The sequence below is a fragment of the Arachis duranensis genome, chromosome 2 (genome assembly GCF_000817695.3).
Source record: "Arachis duranensis cultivar V14167 chromosome 2, aradu.V14167.gnm2.J7QH, whole genome shotgun sequence".
Taxonomy (NCBI): domain Eukaryota; kingdom Viridiplantae; phylum Streptophyta; class Magnoliopsida; order Fabales; family Fabaceae; genus Arachis; species Arachis duranensis.
The window spans coordinates 20,804,297-20,825,918 of NC_029773.3; the positions used below are offsets into that span (position 1 = coordinate 20,804,297).

At 36.5% G+C, this 21,622-nt stretch overlaps 4 protein-coding genes across 4 annotated transcripts; 2 read left to right on the forward strand and 2 right to left on the reverse strand.

Moving 5' to 3' along the window:
* Window positions 1-2,392: 2,392 nt before the first annotated feature.
* Window positions 2,393-4,961, forward strand: LOC110278155 (serine/threonine-protein phosphatase 7 long form homolog). The gene is made up of 4 exons (XM_021136355.1): window positions 2,393-2,461; window positions 2,765-3,507; window positions 3,593-3,680; window positions 3,765-4,961. The coding sequence occupies exons 1-4, from the start codon at window positions 2,393-2,395 to the stop codon at window positions 4,959-4,961; spliced, it is 2,097 nt and encodes a 698-aa protein (XP_020992014.1).
* Window positions 4,962-6,148: 1,187 nt separating this feature from the next.
* LOC107473936 (uncharacterized) lies at window positions 6,149-7,510 on the reverse strand. The gene has a single exon (XM_016093531.1). The coding sequence runs from the start codon at window positions 7,508-7,510 to the stop codon at window positions 6,149-6,151; it is 1,362 nt and encodes a 453-aa protein (XP_015949017.1).
* A 2,295-nt stretch (window positions 7,511-9,805) lies between these two features.
* Window positions 9,806-14,488, forward strand: LOC107473934 (bifunctional protein FolD 1, mitochondrial). The gene is made up of 6 exons (XM_021135196.2): window positions 9,806-9,968; window positions 10,741-10,977; window positions 11,517-11,833; window positions 12,783-13,019; window positions 13,117-13,284; window positions 13,897-14,488. Exons 2-6 carry the CDS (start codon window positions 10,782-10,784, stop codon window positions 14,065-14,067), a joined length of 1,089 nt encoding a protein of 362 aa, XP_020990855.1. The 5' UTR covers window positions 9,806-9,968; window positions 10,741-10,781; the 3' UTR covers window positions 14,068-14,488.
* A 1,002-nt stretch (window positions 14,489-15,490) lies between these two features.
* On the reverse strand, window positions 15,491-20,169 carry LOC107473932 (alcohol dehydrogenase class-3). The gene is made up of 9 exons (XM_016093528.2): window positions 19,887-20,169; window positions 19,626-19,762; window positions 18,848-18,894; window positions 18,408-18,733; window positions 17,472-17,554; window positions 17,313-17,388; window positions 16,453-16,610; window positions 15,954-16,115; window positions 15,491-15,790 (listed from the first exon to the last, which is right to left on the reverse strand). Exons 1-9 carry the CDS (start codon window positions 19,918-19,920, stop codon window positions 15,674-15,676), a joined length of 1,140 nt encoding a protein of 379 aa, XP_015949014.1. The 5' UTR covers window positions 19,921-20,169; the 3' UTR covers window positions 15,491-15,673.
* Between the last annotated feature and the right edge of the window lie 1,453 nt (window positions 20,170-21,622).

A 21,622-nucleotide genomic window follows, 5' to 3' on the forward strand; every position in this document is an offset into this window, starting at 1 on the left:
CCCAGACAAGACCTGCACCAATAGCCCAACCAACTCCTGCACCACCAACCCAGCCCAGTCCTGCACCACCAGCCCAGCTAAGTGCCAGATTCAGGCCCAAGCTGAAGACCTTTAGGCCACCAGGTCCTCTGTCTCCACAAACAGGCCACCAACCAGCATCTACACCAGAAAATCTTGAGGCCATCACCAAGGAAACAGTTGTTGCATCAAGTGGAGGAACCTCTTCAGACTTATTGAAGTTGATTCCAACACCAAATTTCAGGCCACCAAAGCAGACTTAGTTAACTAGGAATTTTAGACTATAAGACTTATCTGTTTGTTTTGTTGTTTATGTTTTTTGGCTGCTAGTCCAAAATTCTGAAAACTGCATATATTTAAGGACATGTTTTTTTGGAAAACTACTTGGACTCACATAGTGTGTGAGTTTTATTTTGTAAACTTTGTCTTGGTGTTCCTTGTGTGTTACCTTATGAAAACTTTGCCTCACATGGCTTGTGAAGTGCATATTCCAAATCTTGGATTTGTGAAATGACAATGTATAATCCTTGTGTAAATATGCATTGTTACTATGTTTTCAGTTTGGTTTAACCATGAATCTGTCAATCAATTACACACAAATCATGAAATGCAGAAAATACTCATAACTTACTAAACAAACTCTATTAATCCAGAAACATAGTTTATTATAATTTCATATTCTTTTCTTTCACTACATCCAGACATTGCCCCCATTACAGAACACTGAATTTACAATGTCAAAGGCATATTAACATTATGCAGCTGTTACTATACTACATCCCTTTCCTATTACAATGCCCAGCAAAATCAACACAAACACTTTCCATCTGCTAAGAGCACCACTGTTCTTCTCATTGCTTTTGACCTCATCCATCTTCTTCCCTATCTCTGTAATTCTTTCTTCCATCTTTTTCGTTGGGTACGATACTCCATCTTGTACCACCTCATCAATACAAAAAGAGGCAACATACTCATCTAGCCAGGCAAAGTATTTGCAATGTCCTGTGTTGTTCTACATCAAACATGTCTACTGTTCAACTCCAACAAGTTACCAAAATAACGCAACAACCCAAACAAAAACGATTTCCAAAAAATTTACCTTAAAATAAAAACAACCAAAGAAAAGCCTCCTAGGGTTTTTTGAAGTTCCAGATTCGAACAAAATGGCGTATGATCCGCAATTGCACACTGAATGAACAAATTTCTTCTTCATCCTTCTCGACGCTCCTTCCAGAATGCTTCCATCAGTACTCATTCCACTGGCCCAACTCTCCTCACCCCCACCGCATCTTTTCTCGCGACTGAATGAAGCACCAGAATTTACAGTTGCCATGCCCACCGTTGCAGGTCCTCTCACATAGCCAGAAGATGCGAACCCTAAACCTTTTCAATCATTTAAGAATGGGGGAATATTAACCCAATGCAACGACGCCGTTTCAGTTGCAGGGAGGGGACTTTGAGTCCCTGCAACAACTTCTACTCACGCGTGGCAAATGCAGTTGATAACTCAGCCTCCACCTGACACATCATCCAGGCAACCTGTTAGCAACCGGTCACAGGGATCGATTCGTACACTTATGTCGTTGGTTGAGAATCCGGTTGAGTTTTCTGGATGATAAAGGTGCGATATGTCCCACTTTAAAATGTTCAGGGGCCGAAAAGGGTATTTATCCTAAAAACAAATATTCTCTCTCTTATATACACTACAATATAAAACACTTCTTTACTTTCTTTTTCATATGCTACTAATATAATATTAATATATTATCTTTATGATAATATAATAGTATTGGTAAATACTGATAGTAGTATTTTTTATTTATACTTCATTTTATTACTCCTTTCTTAATTATTTTACAACAATTTTGTATTTATTTTTTTTAATTAATAATGATATTTANCAAATACGATTAAAATAGGGCAATTTACCAAATTAAAATGATTGGTTGAAAGCTTTACCAAATTATAACATTTGGAATTTGGTTACCATTTTGCGTTGAATCCGTTTATATAAAAACCGTGGGAGCCAACCACGGATTCCAAATGCACATAAACCGTGGGAGGTAGGGAGGTTTTATGATCAAATCTTGTTGTATGTAAACCGTGGTAGGCAGCCACGGTTTACGTGAAGAGAATGTGAAGCATAAACCGTGGTAGGCAGCCACGGTTTATGAGTAAATGCTTTCAAACATAAACCCCTAGAGGCAGCCACGGTTTATGAGTGAGTAGTATAAATAGCAAAGCCGTGGCTGGTGAGGGCGGATCATTTGTGAGTTTTGTGAGTGAGGGGAAGGTTGGTGGGTGAGAGAGGAAAAAAGAAATTTTTTTGTTAAGTTGCCGGTTTGAGAAGTTGAACCGGTTTAGTGGAGAACCGATGGAAGAAGAAGACCGGATGTACCGGTTAAACCGCGTTGCGCATGTGGCTGGATTTATCGACCAAGAGGTTGGTTAAACCGGCTTTTTATTATTTTTTTTTGTTTAATGTTGTTATCATTAATGGTAAATGTTAAATTAATATTTTAACAGTTATAATAGAATTTTTTGCTGTTATCATGATAGTGAGTATTTTATATTTATTGAATTTGTAATTTATATTGTTGGCAGAAATAATTTTTTAGGTTTACGTGTTAGTAATATTGTTAGTGTTATTTTGTCTATTGTTGTTATGCCTAGGGGTTTATATTGATATTACTGTAAATTGTTGCTATTGTTGTCTGTTGAGAGTTCGCTATCTTTCTCATTACAGCCTGCTAGGGTTATTAGTGGTGTGAGAAGACAACAGAATATGCCTTTACACGAGCGTATCATACCGTATCTAGAGACGGCGGGCTTATATCACTTGGCTAGGCTGAACAGTCAGTGGTTCTGGGTTGATGAGCCTCTACTTAGCGCATTCATTGAGAGGTGGCGTCCTGAGACCCACACATTTCACATGCCCTTTGGGGAGTGTACGGTCACCTTGGAGGACGTGGCCTATCAGCTGGGTTTACCGATTGATGGTGAGCCTGTGAGTGGGTGCCTTAGTGAGTTTGAGAATTTCATGGAAAATGGAAGACCGGCATGGGAGTGGTTCCGTGAGCTTTTTGGGGAGTTACCTCCGCAGAGTAAAGTGAAGCAGATGACAGTGTGCTACACATGGTTCCATGAGCGGTTTCGGGTTTTGCCAGCAGATGCTACTGAGGACATCGTGCGTATATACGCGAGGGCCTATATTATGATGTTGTTGTCATCTCAGCTGTTTGCGGACAAGAACGCCAACCGTGTCCACCTTCGCTGGTTGCCTTATGTGGCATCGTTGGATGACTTGGGTAGATATAGCTGGGGCTCGGCCGCGCTGGCGTGGTTGTACAGATGTCTTTGTCGTGGAACAAACAGAAATGTTGTCAACTTGGCTGGGCCACTTCAGCTTCTACAGTCTTGGATCTTCTGGAGATTTCCTTGTCTGAGGCCAAGTGATTTCAACAGATTCGGGTTTCCACTTGCATCCAGGTAAAGAAATATGATGCTAGAGTTTGAAATTGTTCATTTACATGTCCCATTAGATGTTATGACATTCTTTTATTTGAACTTGTAGGTGGGCTCAGTATCTACCGAGGAACGATGCAGTAGATCAGAGAGTGGTGGCTGCACGCCTTTCTTTGGATAGATTGCGTGTGCATGATGTGAGTAATTTACTTTTAGTTCATTCAGTTATGTTTTGCCTGTTATAGAATTTGTTTTACGTAAAGTTTCATTACGTGATGTAGATCGTGTGGGAGCCCTATTCCACTCCGGATGTCGCAGCTATTGTTCATCCAGAGATACTACTAGACCAGCACCGCAGGCTATGGACGGCAGTTACCAGTCTCATTTATTTTGCTGCGATTGAGTGGCACCAGGTGGATAGGGTTATGCCTCAGTTCGGCGGGGTTCAGCATCTCCCTCGTTTGGCTCTTAACATAGACTGGCTTCATGCGAAGGACGGCAGGGGTGGAGATAGGTGGTTCCCCTCATATTATCGGGAGTGGCATGAGCATTGGCAGGATCGGCATGCCTCAGTTTTACCCGTTGACCGAGTTGATGATCCTGGGCCATCAGCTGAGTACCTGGACTGGTGGTGTCGTCTGGCGCACCGATTTCTATCCCCAGAGGTTGCATTTCATGATCCCAGGCCTATTGTGTTGACTGAGGAGGCTCGCCATAGAGGGTCATCGCAGGCACCTCCTATGGTGCAGGTTGTCGACAGACCGGACAACCGCCGCGTGGACAGGCGTAGGCGTATCGGCACACGTACTACGGATCGAGAGTGGCGATGGCTGGCCGACCAGTTAGATGAGGGGCAGGGTGTTGGTGGTCAGGGAGGTGATGTTGATCATCGTGTTCCGAGACGTAGGGCCAGACGACATGGTCAGCGGGATGGTGGTGGACGTGCCCGTGGTAGAGGACCATCTGGAGAGTATCACAGTGGTCAGGATGCTGTTGGTGAGGACATTGGTGGTGTGGGCACAGGGATGGATCAGGGTACGTACGAGGTGGGGGGTTCTTCTCAGATGTTCGCCGACTTTACTACGGCGGCCGTCGGTATGGACATCGATGATCCTGTGAGTCAGTTAGAGTTCTTCAGAGATATAGCAGACATCTTGGGAGAGGATGATGGCACTCATTATAGGCCACAGATGGATGAGGGACATTCACAGTTTGCCGAGCACCAGCCACATGTTCAGGATGTACAGCCAGGTTTGCCGGTTGACCTGAACGAGCCTGCGCCTTCACCATTGGACCCATGGTTCGCGTTGGGAGGTACCCCAGCTTCGGCTTTCAGCGTAGTTCCGCCACAGGCACAGGTGCCACTGGTGGATGAGAGACCACGGAGGGCTCGTCGTGCTCCTTTATGTGGCACTGGAGGTCACCTTATTGGTCAGTTGCAGGATGACGACAGTGACACGATCGAGGACTCTGATTAGTTAGCTATGTATTTCCCTTTTGTCTATGTCCTTTCTTTCGTTATGTACTTGGATTAATGTTTAAACATTTGTTATGCTTTCTGGTGTTGTATCTTAAGTTGATGTATTTAGCTATTAAGTATGATTAATGATCTAGTCGTTTCTAATTTATTTGTCCAAACAAATACAACGACATTAACACTAAATTAGGCTTTCTTAATATACCAAGTCAAGAAACAAATATTCTTACAGGACGATACATAAACATATGAATAACAACAATGCTACTTATAAGACTGAAATTAAACATACATTGATAACCCAGCATCAACCTAAATAATACAACCTAATGATCCCCGCCAGCAGTATCTCTTCGCTGGCCACAGTTCCTCCGCATGTGACCTGGCTGTCGACAGAGCCCACAGCGCTTGGGCTGGTTCTCAGCAGATCGATCCATGGGACCACGGATCCTAGTTGCCTTCGGCCGACCTTCCCTGGCTCGCCTCATGTTAGCATCAGGAATGATAGTAGGCCCGGCATATGGTGGCCATAGCCCTTCTGGTATGGACGGAACAAACCTGTTACTGTAAACTTTGAACACCTCACTCATACGATACACCTCATGCACATATGCTGCCCAATTAAGCCGGGAGTGGGCGCAACAAGCAATGGCGTGACAGCATGGATAATGGAGGGCCTGAAAGTACCCACAATCACATGTGTGATCCTTCAGCGAGACCCTGTAGCTACCCAAGGAGAAGTTTCCAGTCGGTGTAGTCTCAGCAACCGTGTACTCCGACTGGTGCCTGTCGTACAACGTGACGGTGAAGCACCTTGACTCCCTCATGTTCCTTTCAATACCCTTGACCAATGCCTGACAAAACTCTTGTCCAGCTCCAAGCTGCGCCTCTGCTGTTTGTCCCCGGATAACGAATAGCTCAGCAAGCCTTCCGTATGTGGACTTAACCAACGACGTGACCGGGAGGTTGCGAGTTCCCTTCAAGACAGAGTTCACACATTCACTGATGTTTGTTGTCATGTGCCCGAACCGTCTACCGCTATCCTGGTGTTGCGTCCACTTCTCATACTCCATCCGGTTCGCCCAATCACACATTGCCGGATTCTCAGTACGCATGATGTCGAACCAGTAATAGAACTCCGCCTCAGTTTTTGCGTACGCAGCATTAACCAGCATTCTTCTCGCATCTTTACCTTTGAAAGAAAGGCTGAAATTTGCTGCCACATGACGTCTGCAACACAGTAACTGTCCCGGGCATCGCCAACTCCACGCCTAGCATCCAACGTGGCAATTCGGCATAAGACTCTTCCCAGTCTCCATATATTTGTGCAACTGCCTTCTGTTTTTCTTTCCAAACCTTCCGGTAACTGGGCTTGAAGCCATAATCAGCTTCAGTCGCTTGTTGCAAGACCTTGATCGGTACTGCAGCATCCGCACTAACCAACGGAAAAATCCTCGCAGAGATAACGTGGTAATCAAGCTGACGGTGATCACTGGAAACAGATATTGCTAAGCAAGTGTGCGGACCGTTGTACCTCCTAACCTCCCAAGTTCCCTTCCGTGCACGGAGCAAAATCCGAATCATCCAACTACAACTTTTGCCGAAATCCTTGCACCTTCCATGATACTTCAAATGGTCCGATTCCATCACTCGGTACTCAACACCTCGACGGATGTTGTAGTCCTTCACACTAAGAACAGCTTCTTCTTTACTCTGGAAGGATTGTCCAATCTGAAATTCGGTTGACGAACCACCTACTGTAGCAACTCCGGCCGTATGTTCACCCAGAGCCTCCAAGTTTAACGTCGAGAAATGTGGAGGGTAATGCTGTGTGCCGGAACTTGAAGGACCTTGTTGTGCTTGTGGATTGGCACCGGTGTCATCGTCGCTGTCCCCAAATATATTTACAGGCTCCTCATCAGAGTCATCGTCCCGCATTGCATTCTCTACTCGATCAAGTACCCCGAATTCTTGATGTTCATCATCTGTGGCACGACCTGATTCCCCCAGAAATGCCTGTTGCAGGACCCCTTCATTAGGGGAACGTGCAGTTGGAACTGCAACCGCTGGTACCAGATCAGCCGCAAAAGAAGGAGAGGCAACCTGCGGAACAGAAAACCGGTTTGCTGGCGCCGAGCAAGACGCACCGCCAGCGGCAGTCGAGCTATGAACAGGAGCCGATGCCCCAGAACTATCCAGAGTTACCTCCAACTTCGCATACAACTCGTGTATTCTGACCTCAGGAAAACTCCTCACGCAATGAAATAGAACCCTAATATCTTCGTCAGCCCCTAACACGAATGTATCATACATCACACCGCTGGAAACTACAGCAATGGGAATCTTGTAGAAGATCTTCTTCACAACCTTGCTCCCAAAAACTCCAAGCTTCTGCAAGATGGTGCTCTTCAAATCTGACAAACTGTTTGACGAACTAACAAATACACTCAACGGTTCTCTATCAGTGAACTTCACACCATATTTTTTGCTTTTTTTAATTTTTCCAGAGCAGTGCACTAACACAAGAACACTCTCTCCCTCACTTGACATTGTGAAAATGATCTCCTCAGCAACTACATTCTCACTCGAATATATATAGATTTTCATTATACATAAACCGTGTTAGGTTACAGGGTTTTATGATCATTTGAATGCCCTTCATAAACCGTGGTTGCCAGTCACGGTTTATGCTTTTTCTTCTTCATAAACCGTGGCTACCACCAGCGGTTTCTGCTTTTCATTTATAAAGTGTAAACCGTGGCTGCCTACCACGGTTTACATTGTGCATTTCCAACCCATAAAACCCTGCTGCCTCCCACGGTTTATGTGCATTTGGAATCCGTGGTTGGCTCCCACGGTTTCTATATAAATGGATTCAACGCAAAATGGTAACCAAATTCCAAATGTTGTAATTTGGTAAAGCTTTCTTCCAATCATTTTATTTTGGAAAATTGCCCATTAAAATAAATGCAAATATAGTCTAACGGTAAAATTTTTGTTTGCAAAAGAAAAGACGCGGGTTAAGATTTAAAATTAAACGAAATTTTAGAAAGGAAAAGTATGGGGAGTCAACGAAATTTTTGTACAATGCGTACAATGAAGGTTTAGGGAGTATTAGAGATACAAGCGTTACCTTTTTCCATTAGAGCTCTAGATCCAAAAGGTTAAGAGTTCGATCTTTGGTGAACCAAAATCAGCTTAACTTTTTGGGATGAGTGATTTTATAACATGAGATGTTTATTATCATTATGGGTGATGTTTTTAAAAATAAAATTCATTAAAATTAACCAAAAAATAATAATTAAAAAATAAAATACAAATAAAAAATAGTCAAATTATAATATAATTTTTTTACTATTTTTTAATTTTTAACTTCAATAAAATTGTTCAAAATAATATTTGTCAATAAAATTATCTTTATTTTAAAAAAATAAGTCACATAATTTGAGCATATATACGAAATTGTAAAATAAAATAAATAAAGTTAATAACTAAAAGTAGAATAAAAATAAAAAATGAAAAAAAGTGTTTAAAAATTCTATAATTATTAATTTATTATAGTAACCACTCTTTTATTTAATAAAAAAAAGAAAAATAAAAAGCTTCGACCCGACGGACCGGTCCGCCCCGCTCCGCCAAAATCCGCCAATTTGGCGGTGCGGGTTTGGCGGGTTTTTTAAATTTGGCGGGCTCCAAATTCTAGCTCAACCCGCCTTTTTTAGCAAGTTTAGTGGATTGACCCAGCAAGCTCGACCCGTTTTGCCACCCCTAATACAAATAAGCCATTGGCTTCCTAGCAGGATTCTTTTAAAAAATGTATTTGCCAATATACAAAAATCTTTCTCATCTATTTATATTTTATATATAAAAATTAATACCAATCATTTTACATTTAGCTTATGAGACATAAATTACTTATAATATTGCATGTAAAATACATTATGGTAGATATTATTCTATTATAAAACTAAGCATATATATCTTCTTTTTAATCTTAATGTTAGTTCTTGTTATGATTTTTACAATAATTAACAAGGTGGTTCGTACTAAAAAATTAATTTATATTTAAAAAAACATTAAAAATAATAATTGCTAACTTAAAACTTTTAAATTGAATCAAATAGTCAATCAATATTATTTAATATTTATATTTTATTATTATAAAGGATCCTAAAAAAAGTTTTGATTTAGAATTTTAAGAAAAATTATTATACTAATCTTTAATTTTTTGAGGAATTAAGAGAATAAGGATAAGTGAATTCAATCAAGTAAAAATAAACTAAATTCTAATTGTGTCTTAGCCAGCCCTCCAAGTACAACCTAATAAAAGAGTTGAGACTTTGAGACGAAAATAGATTCTTTTCATTTTTTCTAATACTTGAGAGAATAAAGTGTGATCTCTCACTTTTAATTTTATAAGTAAGATCAAAATTAAATAAGAGAGAGAAAATAATAAAGGATGAAATCTTCCACTAAATATCATTCAATTTTTTTCCACTAGAGGATCCACTCCCGACTTGAGACACATATACGACCCCCTAAATCCAGTTCATATAATGTCTTTCTCAGGCGCTAGAGGAAATGCATCTCAAGTACACCAATTAGTGGGTATGAGAGGATTAATGTCAGATCCACAAGGACAAATGATTGATTTACCCATTTAAAGCAATTTACGCGAAGGACTCTCTTTAACAGAATATATAATTTCTTGTTACGGAGCCCGTAAAAGGGTTGTGGATACTGCTGTACGAACATCAGATGCTGGATATCTTACTCGCAGACTTGTTGAAGTAGTTCAGCACATTGTTGAAGGTATTATATATTTTGAAAAGGTTAAAAACGCCCTTGTAGAATTAGATATGCCAAAAATAATGATTTTGAAAAATTATTATACTTAAAAGTAAAATGACACTGCCTTATTGGAAAATCCTTCCTCGCGTGTGGATCTTTGCTCTTCAGTCTTCGTTCTTGCTGTTGCTGTTCTACGCGTCCTTCTGCTGCAGCTGCCGTGAGTTTTCTCATCCCTAGTTATTTGCTCTCAATTTGTTGCTAATTGGTTGAATTCCAAAGTTAATTGAGGTCGTAATTTTTTGCTGCGTTAAAATTGTAAATTTGTTTTGGCGTCTATTTGTTTTAGCATTGTTAAGATAAGATAGTCACAAAATTCGTTTCTACTCGTGTTTGATTATTCAGGTTTGATGTCCAGGTTCGTAAGGAGGTTATTTTTTCTTTATATAATTTAATTATTTTTCATTGTTGTTTTGTGTTTCTATTTAAAAGAAAAAATAATGATAATGATAGAACAAAGCGGTTGGACTGGACTAGAGTCGCTAAAGTGATGTTTGAGCTCTTCAAATGTTATTGACACCTCTATTATTCTAGATTTCATATATAATAATGCTTGCTCTAATGCGTTATTGTGCTCTGGAATGTTTATTTTGCTGCTCAATTTCGTTAAACTTGATAAATAATCTTTGAAGAAAGCTTTCGTATTCGGAAGTCATCCTTTATTTACCATATGTTAAATCTTTCTGGTTGATTTTGTGTTGCATACATTTTCTTCAGACTTCAGCTATGGAGATAGTCAGATAGGCATTTAAAATTTGATGTTCTATTTTTAAAAGGGTAAAGTTTTATCAAAATATAGGATTTAATTCATTTCCATATTTATTCCAAATTGAATTCCAAGCATCATTTCCAAACACTTTGTCAGAGACAAACCTCGTGTAAACGAGTCAAAAAGAAAGAGGAAGAATAAATCTTGAATGTCGTTGTTTCAGGAAGACGATAGTGTTGTTTATGACAACTTGACGAGTATTAAATGGGCTTAGTGGCAGTTACATGGCATAATTTTCTAAGAAAATGTCATCCACAAAAGATAAGGTCTCTACATACCTTGAAAGTTGATCATCAATTGGATCAAATTTTGTTGTCTCCACCGCTTGCTTCTCTGGACATACGTGATATCTGGACTCCCAAGTCTTATTGTCAGAATATTCCAGAAGTACATAAAAGCTGTAAGTATCTTATTCACTTGGTTCACATTGAATTTATCATTATTTCTTTGGATGTTAAATTCTAGCATTTAGATGATTTGGTAGATGCCATGTCTTTCGTAGGCCTAATTTTTATCTATTCATTAATCTCTTGCACTTTTTACTTCAATGAGAAAAATATAGGTGTTTTGGAGTAAAATTTAGCTTAAACATTTCAGCTTAAACATCACCACACATCTCTTCTTACATTGTTTTGCTTGCGTTTTTTTCACGCACTCCTCATTTTTGCTGAAATTGGATTTTTCCTAGCTCATTGAACCATTTTTTTTATGACTAGTTTACATAACTGTGGGATAAGAAATGAAACAAAACTTTGAATGCAATTTGCTGTGTATTTTGTAATAGGAGTAACATGAACAATCTAGTCTTTATAGGATGGTAATATTCTGTAAATATGAATAGATTGAAAATTTGTGATTCTTTACTTCTTCTTGTGGCTCACATTGCTTCTTCTGCCCTTTATTTATCAATTTTCCCATTGTAATTGATGTCTGCCTCAGTTAATGAACAGAATGCTGTGGTGCTTGATGGAAAGTTGATATCAATGGAAATCAAGTCAAAAATAGCTGATGAGGTAAGAAGAATGAAGAAATGCCTCGGAAAAGTTCCTGGATTAGCTGTAGTTTTGGTGGGCGAGAGAAGGGAATCTCAAATTTATGTTCGCAATAAGGTAACGGCTTGTGAAGAAGTTGGAATCAGCTCTATGGTGACTGAATTATCCACTGATTGTGCAGAAGCAGAAGTTCATAATGCTGTCATGCAATATAACAAGGATCCATCAATTCATGGCATTCTTGTGCAGCTTCCTCTACCTAAAGTAATTTCTGAATCTTTGACTTCTACAATAAGTTAGCTACACTTTGATCTTCTTGTACATTTCTTTGTTGATGTCAAAAGAATTTATCTTCTGTGCTGAAGCAGTATTCATAGAATAAGAATTCTCAGAATTTGGTTTGTTTTGGGTGGTTGGAAATAAGAATTGCCAAAATGACCCATAGTTTTCAGTGTCCGACCATTTAGGAGGGCGAAGGGATCCTATATTCCCAAGCGTCCTATTTCTGTATATTAGTGCACATGGTTAATACCATAAAGTACATATTTCAGGCTTGGGCTTGATATTGAAACCTCAGGCATTACGGATTAATTTCCCGTTATTCTAACTTCCTTCTTCGCTGGCACCAGTTCTAACAATCACCATAGATATGCCTTAACCCAACTTCAGTTCTAGTTCTCAAACTTGAGGTGTCCACTATCCACTACCACATATCATTATCCACCCAAATTGCATTAATAAATCACAACCCACCCAACCCGCTGATACTTCCTCACATATATCATACAAGCCCAAATTTCTTAAAAACAAAACATCCTTAATGGTATGCGCGTACAGAAACAGAATTTGATGCTATTGTCAAAATTGATCATGGGAAATGAAGTAGGAACTTTAGTTTATTTGATGCCACTTTTATGTAAAATATTGCAAATTTTAATTAACATTATGAAAATTTGATTCTGACCATATAATAATTAATAATTCAATGGTTACATTCATCTGGTTAAGTATAATTCTAATCATACAATAATTAATAATTCAATGGTAACCTTCATCTGGTTGTTTGGGAGTCATTTACAGGTGAAATATTGTTTTATTGTTTGTCTTTTCTGTACATTCAAAGTAGATAGTTAACACAATTGAGGATTAGAAGAGATGTCTAGAATTTTCTAGAGTTTCTGTTGTTAACTTGTTGCAATAATGTTTAGTACAGCATTTAGATGAGGAAAAAGTTTTGGATGCTGTATGCCTTGCGAAAGATGTCGATGGCTTTCATCCCCTTAATATTGGGAATCTCGCAATAGCAGGAAGGGAGCCACTATTTACTCCATGTACTCCAAAAGGCTGCATTGAATTATTGCTTAGAGCTGGTGTGGAGATTACGGGGAAGAAAGCTGTAGTAATCGGAAGAAGTAATATTGTTGGTTTGCCGACATCCTTGTTATTGCAGGTAAGAATCTATTTCAGTTGAATGTGTGAATCGATCATGGTGGCTTCTTTAGTTCATCTCCTTGTAGATAATGTGATATCATCTTCTTTGCTGGCAGAGACACCATGCAACAGTCACCGTTGTACATGCATTTACAGAAAACTCAAAACAGGTCACTTGTGAAGCTGACATTGTAGTTTCAGCTGCTGGACTGCCGAATTTGGTGCGTGGCGACTGGATAAAACCTGGTGCAGTTGTGATTGATGTCGGGACGACTCCTGTTGAGGTGAGTTAGTAATCCCCATCAAATAACTTCTCATATTTCAGTTGCTGCATTCAAAAGTTTCAATTAACCAACTTGTCATGAAAACTTCAACAATCTTTTCTAAAAAAGTAACAAGTTGTTAGGTGAAGACATTTTAAATTTTTAATTGTTTCCATGGCTTAATGCACAATGTTATCTTTGTTATGGTACAAGGACACTGGTATCCTTTATATAATCAGTAGTTGAGATTTTATCACAAATTTTGTAAATCTTAAAAATTAATAACTTTGGTTAACATTACAAATGGCAGATTTTACCACAAATAACACAAACGTATCATTATTCTATAATTTTAACGAGATACAGGAAAAACCCAACAGATTAATGATCATGCAGTGACGGATGTATATATAATGTTGTGGGGGCAAGTGCCCCCACTAGAATTCAAAAAATTTGTGAGTAGTATATAGTAATAATATTTATTTACCCCGTTATGTTATTAAATTTGCCCCTATTATATTAATTTACTATGAAAATTATTTTGTTATGCGATATATATTTGTTTCCCACTGACAAAATTTTTTGGATCCGTCATTGATGACAATCGTATCTTACAAAGCTAAAGTGTTGCAGGATCCTAGCTATGAGGACGGTTACCGTCTTGTTGGTGATGTATGCTTTGAAGAAGCTGTTAGGGTTGCTTCCATTATTACCCCTGTCCCCGGAGGAGTTGGACCTATGACTGTTGCTATGCTACTACTTAACACACTGGATTCTGCAAAACGCATTCTTAATTTTACTTGATCTACTGTTTAGTTGACTCATACTTCTCATTAAACTTTTTACTTAGAACAGAAGAGGACTAGTTTATAAAGTTTTGAATGATCTTTTAATGTATCTTTGTACTTGAACAAGGACTAACTTAGAAAATATTAATGTTAGAAAATTTCATGAGATTAGTTAATCAAAATGCGTTGTATTTATCTAATGTTGTCTTTATTGTGAACTTAGTTCACGAGTTCAAGTGGTTTAGTGCCATGAAATTTTTTATTTTATATCGAAAGTGGATACTTGCTGTTGGTTCTTTTCACAATTCAAGGACACATCAAGCTGAAGCAGCATATACTATGGCTTAGACGAGAAAGAAGCGAGTTTTGCTTCTAAATTGAGAATCAGTTATTGTTATAGCGAGTATATTACTATAAAGAGTGTGTTTATACATTATAAATATTTGTATTGAGAAATACCTATAAGAAAGTTTTAATAATAGAATCATCTTATTTTCTCTTTTATTCTGTTTTTACCATCATTATTTTACAACAAATTGTTAATGTTGGTCCACTATCCAATATGCATAATGTGTTTTATGGTTTTAAAAAATAGTGTTTTTGGAGAGGGACCTCTTCATAAATATACCAATGAGACGATAGCAATAAAGCATATTAGTTGGAATCCATTGAGTTCTAGATAATATTAATTTATTTTGAAAATAAAATGGAAGTATATCCCAAACTATAAATTGCCAGAGCTTGGGCCCTATATAATTATTGTATTGATTAAAGCAACTTGGATGTCGGATATATCTCTCTGGATAGGTGATGATGATGATAATAACTAACACATTGTTGTATATTTATTTTGTTTCGTACACCAATTTAATATATCTTTTTTTTAAATTTAGATGGGATGTGTGCCACACTGCCACTCATCTTAATTCTTAAGTGCATTCTACATTTCTACATACAACCGAAAAAAATAAGAGTGAAATCATTTTGACTTCCGAAAAATTATTATTTTGATAAAATAAACCTCAGAAAATGTAAATGATAAAATGACCCTAAAAATATGTTTCATTTGACAAACCAAATAAAATGTTTAGTCAATTTATCTATATACTTATATATGTCTTCATTTTGTCAAATAGATCATATCTTTAGAATGTCATTTTATCATTTGTGTCTTTTGTCTAAATTGTAATCTTTTAAAAGTGTAAAATAGTTATTCGCTCATGAAAGTATATGTAACAATTATATTAAATAAAATGAAAACAAATATTTGCTCAGAGCCTCAGACAGTATATGTAACTCCAATATATTAAACAAAATGAATACAAATAACATATAGCTATTTTTATAATCGAGACCAGTACAAAACATGTCATTTTTTTTTTGTAAAGAAAAGAAAAAGTGATAAGAAAATTATAGTGTGTGATGAACTTTGTATCATGTGCAAAAGGATTTGTAACAATATCATTAACACTGCAAAGGCTTCTTGATGAAATAATACAAGTTTGGAAAGAGATAAATGAAGATACAATTCATATTTTAAATTTATTATTAAAAAGCCATGAAAATGATCTTACAAATTTTACACTCATGAAAAAACACAGAAATCAGCATAACACCTCAATTCATACATGCAATGCAAGAACACAACGGAGACACCCTCCTTCATGCAAAAGGTCAAATGCTTTGTTAATCTCAGCAAGGTTCAAACTGTGTGTAATGTACTCATCAACCTTGATTTCCTGCAAACATGTGTAGACCAATCAATATAGTAAGGTATGAAATGTAATTTATTTACTAATATCTATAGTATAAACTAAAAACACATTGCTACATTTTCAAGTATATTGGTTTAAATGATTTTGATGCATAAAATAGGACACTGGTTAAAAAAAAACCTTTTACCTTCTTCATGTACTTGTCAACAAGCCAAGGTACTTGTGACCTGCTCTTGAAGCCTCCGAAAGCTGTTCCTTTCCAGACTCGCCCGGTCACCAACTGGAAGGGCCGAGTCGATATTTCTTGACCTGATGCTGCAACACCTACAATTACTGATGTACCCCAGCCCTGAAATTTTCAACAAGAAAAATATGTTTTATTATGGCTTAAATGTAAACATAATTTATAATGGAATACTATGGTATCATTCAATCCATATAGTATGATTGACATACAATGAAACATGTAAAACTTTCTTCTCTCTTTCGAAATCACTTCTAGAGGAACTATCAAACACAAATCACTTTACATCAAAATCAGTTCCGCCGGAATTCATTCACCTAGAACCAATTCTACAAATGCAGAACCAAACATTAACAGTTATTTTTTTTTTTTTTTTGTTTACAGTAGCCATAAGGTGATTATATGAACAATGCAACTAACAATAGGTATTAGCAGCACTCACTTTATGGCAGCATTCCAAAGCAGCTCTCATCACCGAGACATTTCCAATGCACTCAAAGCTGTAATCAACTCCACCATCTGTGAGATCAGCTATGACCTGCTGAATTGGCTTTTCATGCTCCTTTGGATTGATAAACTCTGTGACTCCGAAATTCTTTGCTGCAAAGTAAAAACTATAACAAGTTCAATAACAGTAAGAAACTTATAAGATGAACACTATCTTCATCGTGTCCTTCCTCAAATAGAAACTGAATAGAACCAGAACTCAGAGCAAGCAAAAGAATTTGAAGTTTTATTAATACATTACTAGACTTTTGTTGTATTTATTGAACATAACTTATACTTCTTAATTGTTTTCTTTATGATCTGCATATGTCATTTTACTATTTCTATATTTTATTAATTTGTTTCTGAATCATACGATACGAAATGGTTGATTCACGACTCAAAAAATTATCAAATGATTTAAAATTTGAAAAGTATGATTGTTATACTATGAGTCTACAACAATTACAAAAGAAGGAATAAACCAATAAAATATAATACAAACCAATAGAGAAATTATATCACTCATATAACGGCCATAGTTTCCAATTTGGAAATGAAATTCTTTTGCGTAGACTCGTGTGCGAAGGGGGGATGCAGGGGAAGGGGGGGATGGAATTATTTACTTTTCTTCCTGTCAGATGGCCTAAAATTTTGTTTCGATTGTACTGTCAGACACCAGGTTATATGTGAAGACACAAAAGTTGGAAACATATTTGTCAAACAATATGGAGATATCAAAACCAGATCACTCTACAACAACAGGCAGATTTTGTGAAAATCATGTCAAGCAATTTTTTATTATGTAGTATGTACCTCTTTCAAACTTATTGCGATCGATATCTATGCCAATAATCCGTGATGCACCGGCAGCTTTTGCACCCTCCGCAACCTATCAAGTATAATTGTGAGTCATAATATATAGAAGCTTGATGGAGACATTGCAAAATCTAATATTGTCTTTTTGGAGCTTACAGCAAGACCAACAGTTCCAAGGCCAAAAACAGCAACAATTGAACCTGCTTCCACCTTTGCTGTGTTCCAAACAGCTCCAAGGCCTAAATTTACCAAATTAATCAAATTCAAAATGTGAATTAAGCATAAACTATAAAAATCCAACATAAGTTTAATAAGAAAAGCCATCACACTGCATCGAATTCCACAAATTATTGTCAACCAAACATAATTTCAAAGCAGAATGCTCGATAGGGGACATTGACAAGATAATAGGAACCGAAATATTTGCTTAACAAAGGATATGACGAAAAATCAATCCCAAATATGATCTTCAAAGCCTTCTTGGTTCATATACAATTTCAAAAGAGAGTGAGATAAAGGATATGACTGAAAACATTGTTTTAAGATATCAAACAAAATATTCATATTGTGTTGAATAATAGTTATATAAGGATAATTAAGTGAAGAATATGGAGCAAGTCTTCTATAGCATTTCACCGTTTAATATTTACAACCAAGGTTATGCTAGGGACGAAATGTATTTGTATCGCAACAAAAGAGGAATTTGTTATAATTATCTACAAGAGGGTTGGTAGAATTTTAGGTTCTAAGATCTGTCCTTCACTCTTTTAAGAGCAGAATACTAATAAAGGCCTTTATTGCAGCAGCAGCCTCTTTAAAAAGGATCCAAAGGGATCAAAGGTGTTAATAGCCTCTAAAGCCACTTGTGCTATCACTCTAAAGAGCTTCTCAAGATATATTTCGAAGTGTTTTATTCTTTGGGACAATCTAGATTTTATTCTGCAACCATTATGATCAGGAATCTGTGTAGTTCAACATGCATTAAGATGTAACTAGTTGCAGCTTATACTACTCACAGATAATGCACTTTAAGGATATGCTAAAAGTTGCAAGATCTCAATACAAATTCCATAGAGGATATAACTAACTTACCAGTTGGAACCCCACATCCAAGAAGACAAACTTTGTCCAAAGGTGCATTGGGATCAATCTTAGCCACACTAACATCATGAACAACAGTGTATTGACTAAATGTGGAAGTTCCCATGAAATGATAGATAGGCTTTCCATTGACGGAGAAACGACTCTTGCGATCGCTCAGCATGACGCCAACTCCGGTGGCCGAACGAACCTTGCCGCAGAGGTTTGTTTTGCCGGATTTGCAGAACTTGCAGTCTCCACATTCAGCTTGGTAGCAGGGTATGACATGATCTCCAGGCTGAACTGAAGTAACACCTTCGCCAACACTTTCCACAATCCTATACCAAAACGTAGAACTTCTATTAACAACAATTAAGCATTCCAATGTTTATGCTTTTAATTCTAATCATGTAGCTTAAAATGTATTCTAATCCAAATAAATCTTTGCATACCCAGCAGCCTCATGACCAAGTATACAGGGGAATAGACCTTCTGGATCCTGCAAAAGCAATTAATTGATTTAGGTAAAATAGATTTTAGAGTGAAAGTGATTTAGTTTGGTAGTTCCTGTAAAAGTGATTCTGATAGAGTAAAAAAGTTTCATTTCTCCTAGAATTTTGGATACAAATAATAGAAGATCACCAAAATCAATATTCCTCCCCGAAAATTGATTCTGGAACCTCTCAACAAGTTTCAAAACATACACATGAACCAATCATACTATAACATTCTATCAGAGCAAATACAACAAACACCACCAATGCCCTTACCCACTAAATGAGTTCACCTACTTGAATCAAAGGGCACCATTATGTTCAGTCAACACGGTAGGTTAACTTTCATGCATCATAGATATTATAAACTTGTTGCAATGCATAGTAAAGTCACAACTCATATCAATCATTGTAATATATTAACAATACATCAAAATTAATCTAAACAAAATAGAGATAAAGAGAAACTTTTTTCCTAATTTGTTCACCATTGACTGTACATACATCAGATCCCATAAAAAAAAAAAAGGGGAAAACAAAAAAGCAACTAGTTCCTCCTTCTCAAATTAACTGTCCCTTTTAACTTTTTGATCCGTTAAAAAGTTAATGTATCTAGACACAGCATCGAATTTTCGATGAATCGAAAGAGTGAAAGATACACTTAATTCGAGAATGAGTGAGTAAATTAGATACCAAAGTAACAGGAATTTGAGATAAAATGAAAAGATAGTGATACCTTGCCACTCCAAGTATAAGCATCTGTGTGACAGAGAGCAGAGTAGAGAATTTTGATTCTGACCTCTCCAGCCTGCGGTGGTGCCACGTCAACATCCTCAACACTCAATGGCTTGTTTGGTTCCCAAGCCACAGCAGCTTCACAAACAACAACAACAATTAAATCATGCTTCGCTCATTCATTTCAATTCATTCATATATAAACAACAGAAAAATGAATCACAATTCACGTGAAAAAGAGAAAAGGTATATATAGATATACCTTTGCAGGTGATTACTTTTCCCTGTGTAGCCATGGAAATGTAAGACACGGAAGAAAAGTGATATGAGAAGAGAGAAAGAGAGAGTGAGGGAAATGAAATGAAAGTGAGATTCACGTGAAAGAATTAGGAATTAGGAGAGGCTTGAGGAGCAAGTTGAAGAGTGAGAGTCTAAAAGGGAAAAAGCATGAACATGTGAATATGTCAAAATCAAGAATGAACAAACAAATCAATTACAGACTTTTCTTTTTCGGAGATAAGAGCTTGTTATCTTCACGTCATCTTGATGTTCCCTCTGAACCGATAAAACAATCCAAATGATAATAATTGATCTATTCACTAATTCACGTGTTATGTTTATGTATGTTTTTTAGTGATAAAAATATTTGGCACATGTGATATAGAATAAATCGCTTCAGAGTTTAATTTTAATGCAAAGTGTAAAAATTTTATAAAGTAATTGAATCATGTTTATGTGTTTGGATTATATTTTTAAATAATAAATTTAAAAATTAGTTACTTTTATTTAGGATTAATAATGGATAGGAAGATATAGGATTTAAGCTCTATTATGCTAACTCTTTTACAAGTAAATACTCATATTTGCTCCTATAGAATTTTTGATGGAACACTTTAGTCTCTGACAAATTTGTATTCTTTAAAATTCTTTGAGAATTACTTTTATTAGACAAATTGATTCTTAAGTCGTTTTGAATCAATTTTTTTATATATTTTAGACGGTGAAAATTCAGGTGAAGTGACTTCATATAAAGTTGATACTTGAGAATCGTTAAATAATTTAACTGATTTGACTAAATTTTCATCTAACAGTTTTCAGATATCAACTTCGCATGAAGTCGACTGCACCTGAGGTTCCACTATTTTAGACAAATAAATCCCTAAAATAAATTATATTATAAAACAATTAGATCTTCAAAGAATATATTCTAAGACAAATTAGTTCTCCTTCAAAATATTGTAAGGATCAACCTATCCAATAAAAATAATTCTTGAAGAGTTTTTTAGAATATTTATACCTCTTTTACACTACTAAAATAATAATAGACAAAAATTAAATTCTTAAAATTAATATATCTAAATTACAGTGGACCATAGCAACATTAATATTTGAATTAGAAAATAGAAATACAATAAGCACCATATAATTTCTTTAGAAAAAAAAAAGAAACAGGGATTTAAAATGTGAGACTTGCTATACATACAAGTTTTTTTGGTATACAAGTCTATATAAGTTAGTCTAAACCCAACAAAAACAACTCTCAATTTAAAGAGCATGTAACCGCGCACTTCCTCAACTTTGAATAACGCCAAATGAAAAACGGTTCTACTTCAACGTTTGCATTCCAAGTTCTTCCTCCTGCTCCTTCTCCTTCTTTTTCTTCTCCTTCTTCTTTGCATTATTCCTCATTTTTATTCGCGTTTTCATCATCATCGTGGTTCTTTTTATTGTTGTTATTGTTGCTGCATTTTTTTCTTCCTCTTTCTATTGATTTTGCAACATTATGTAATTTTTTGTTTGATTTTTTCTCCCAAAAAAAATTATAAGAAAACAAAATAAAAAGATGAGGAAGAAGTAGCAGTAGAAGATGAGAAGGAAGAAAATGAAGAGTTTTGAATTATGCAGAACTTATAAGAATAAAAATACGCCTAAATATCTTCGTGTTACACCCAAATACATTTTTTTCTTCTTTTTCTCCTTATTTTTTTCTTTCTTTGA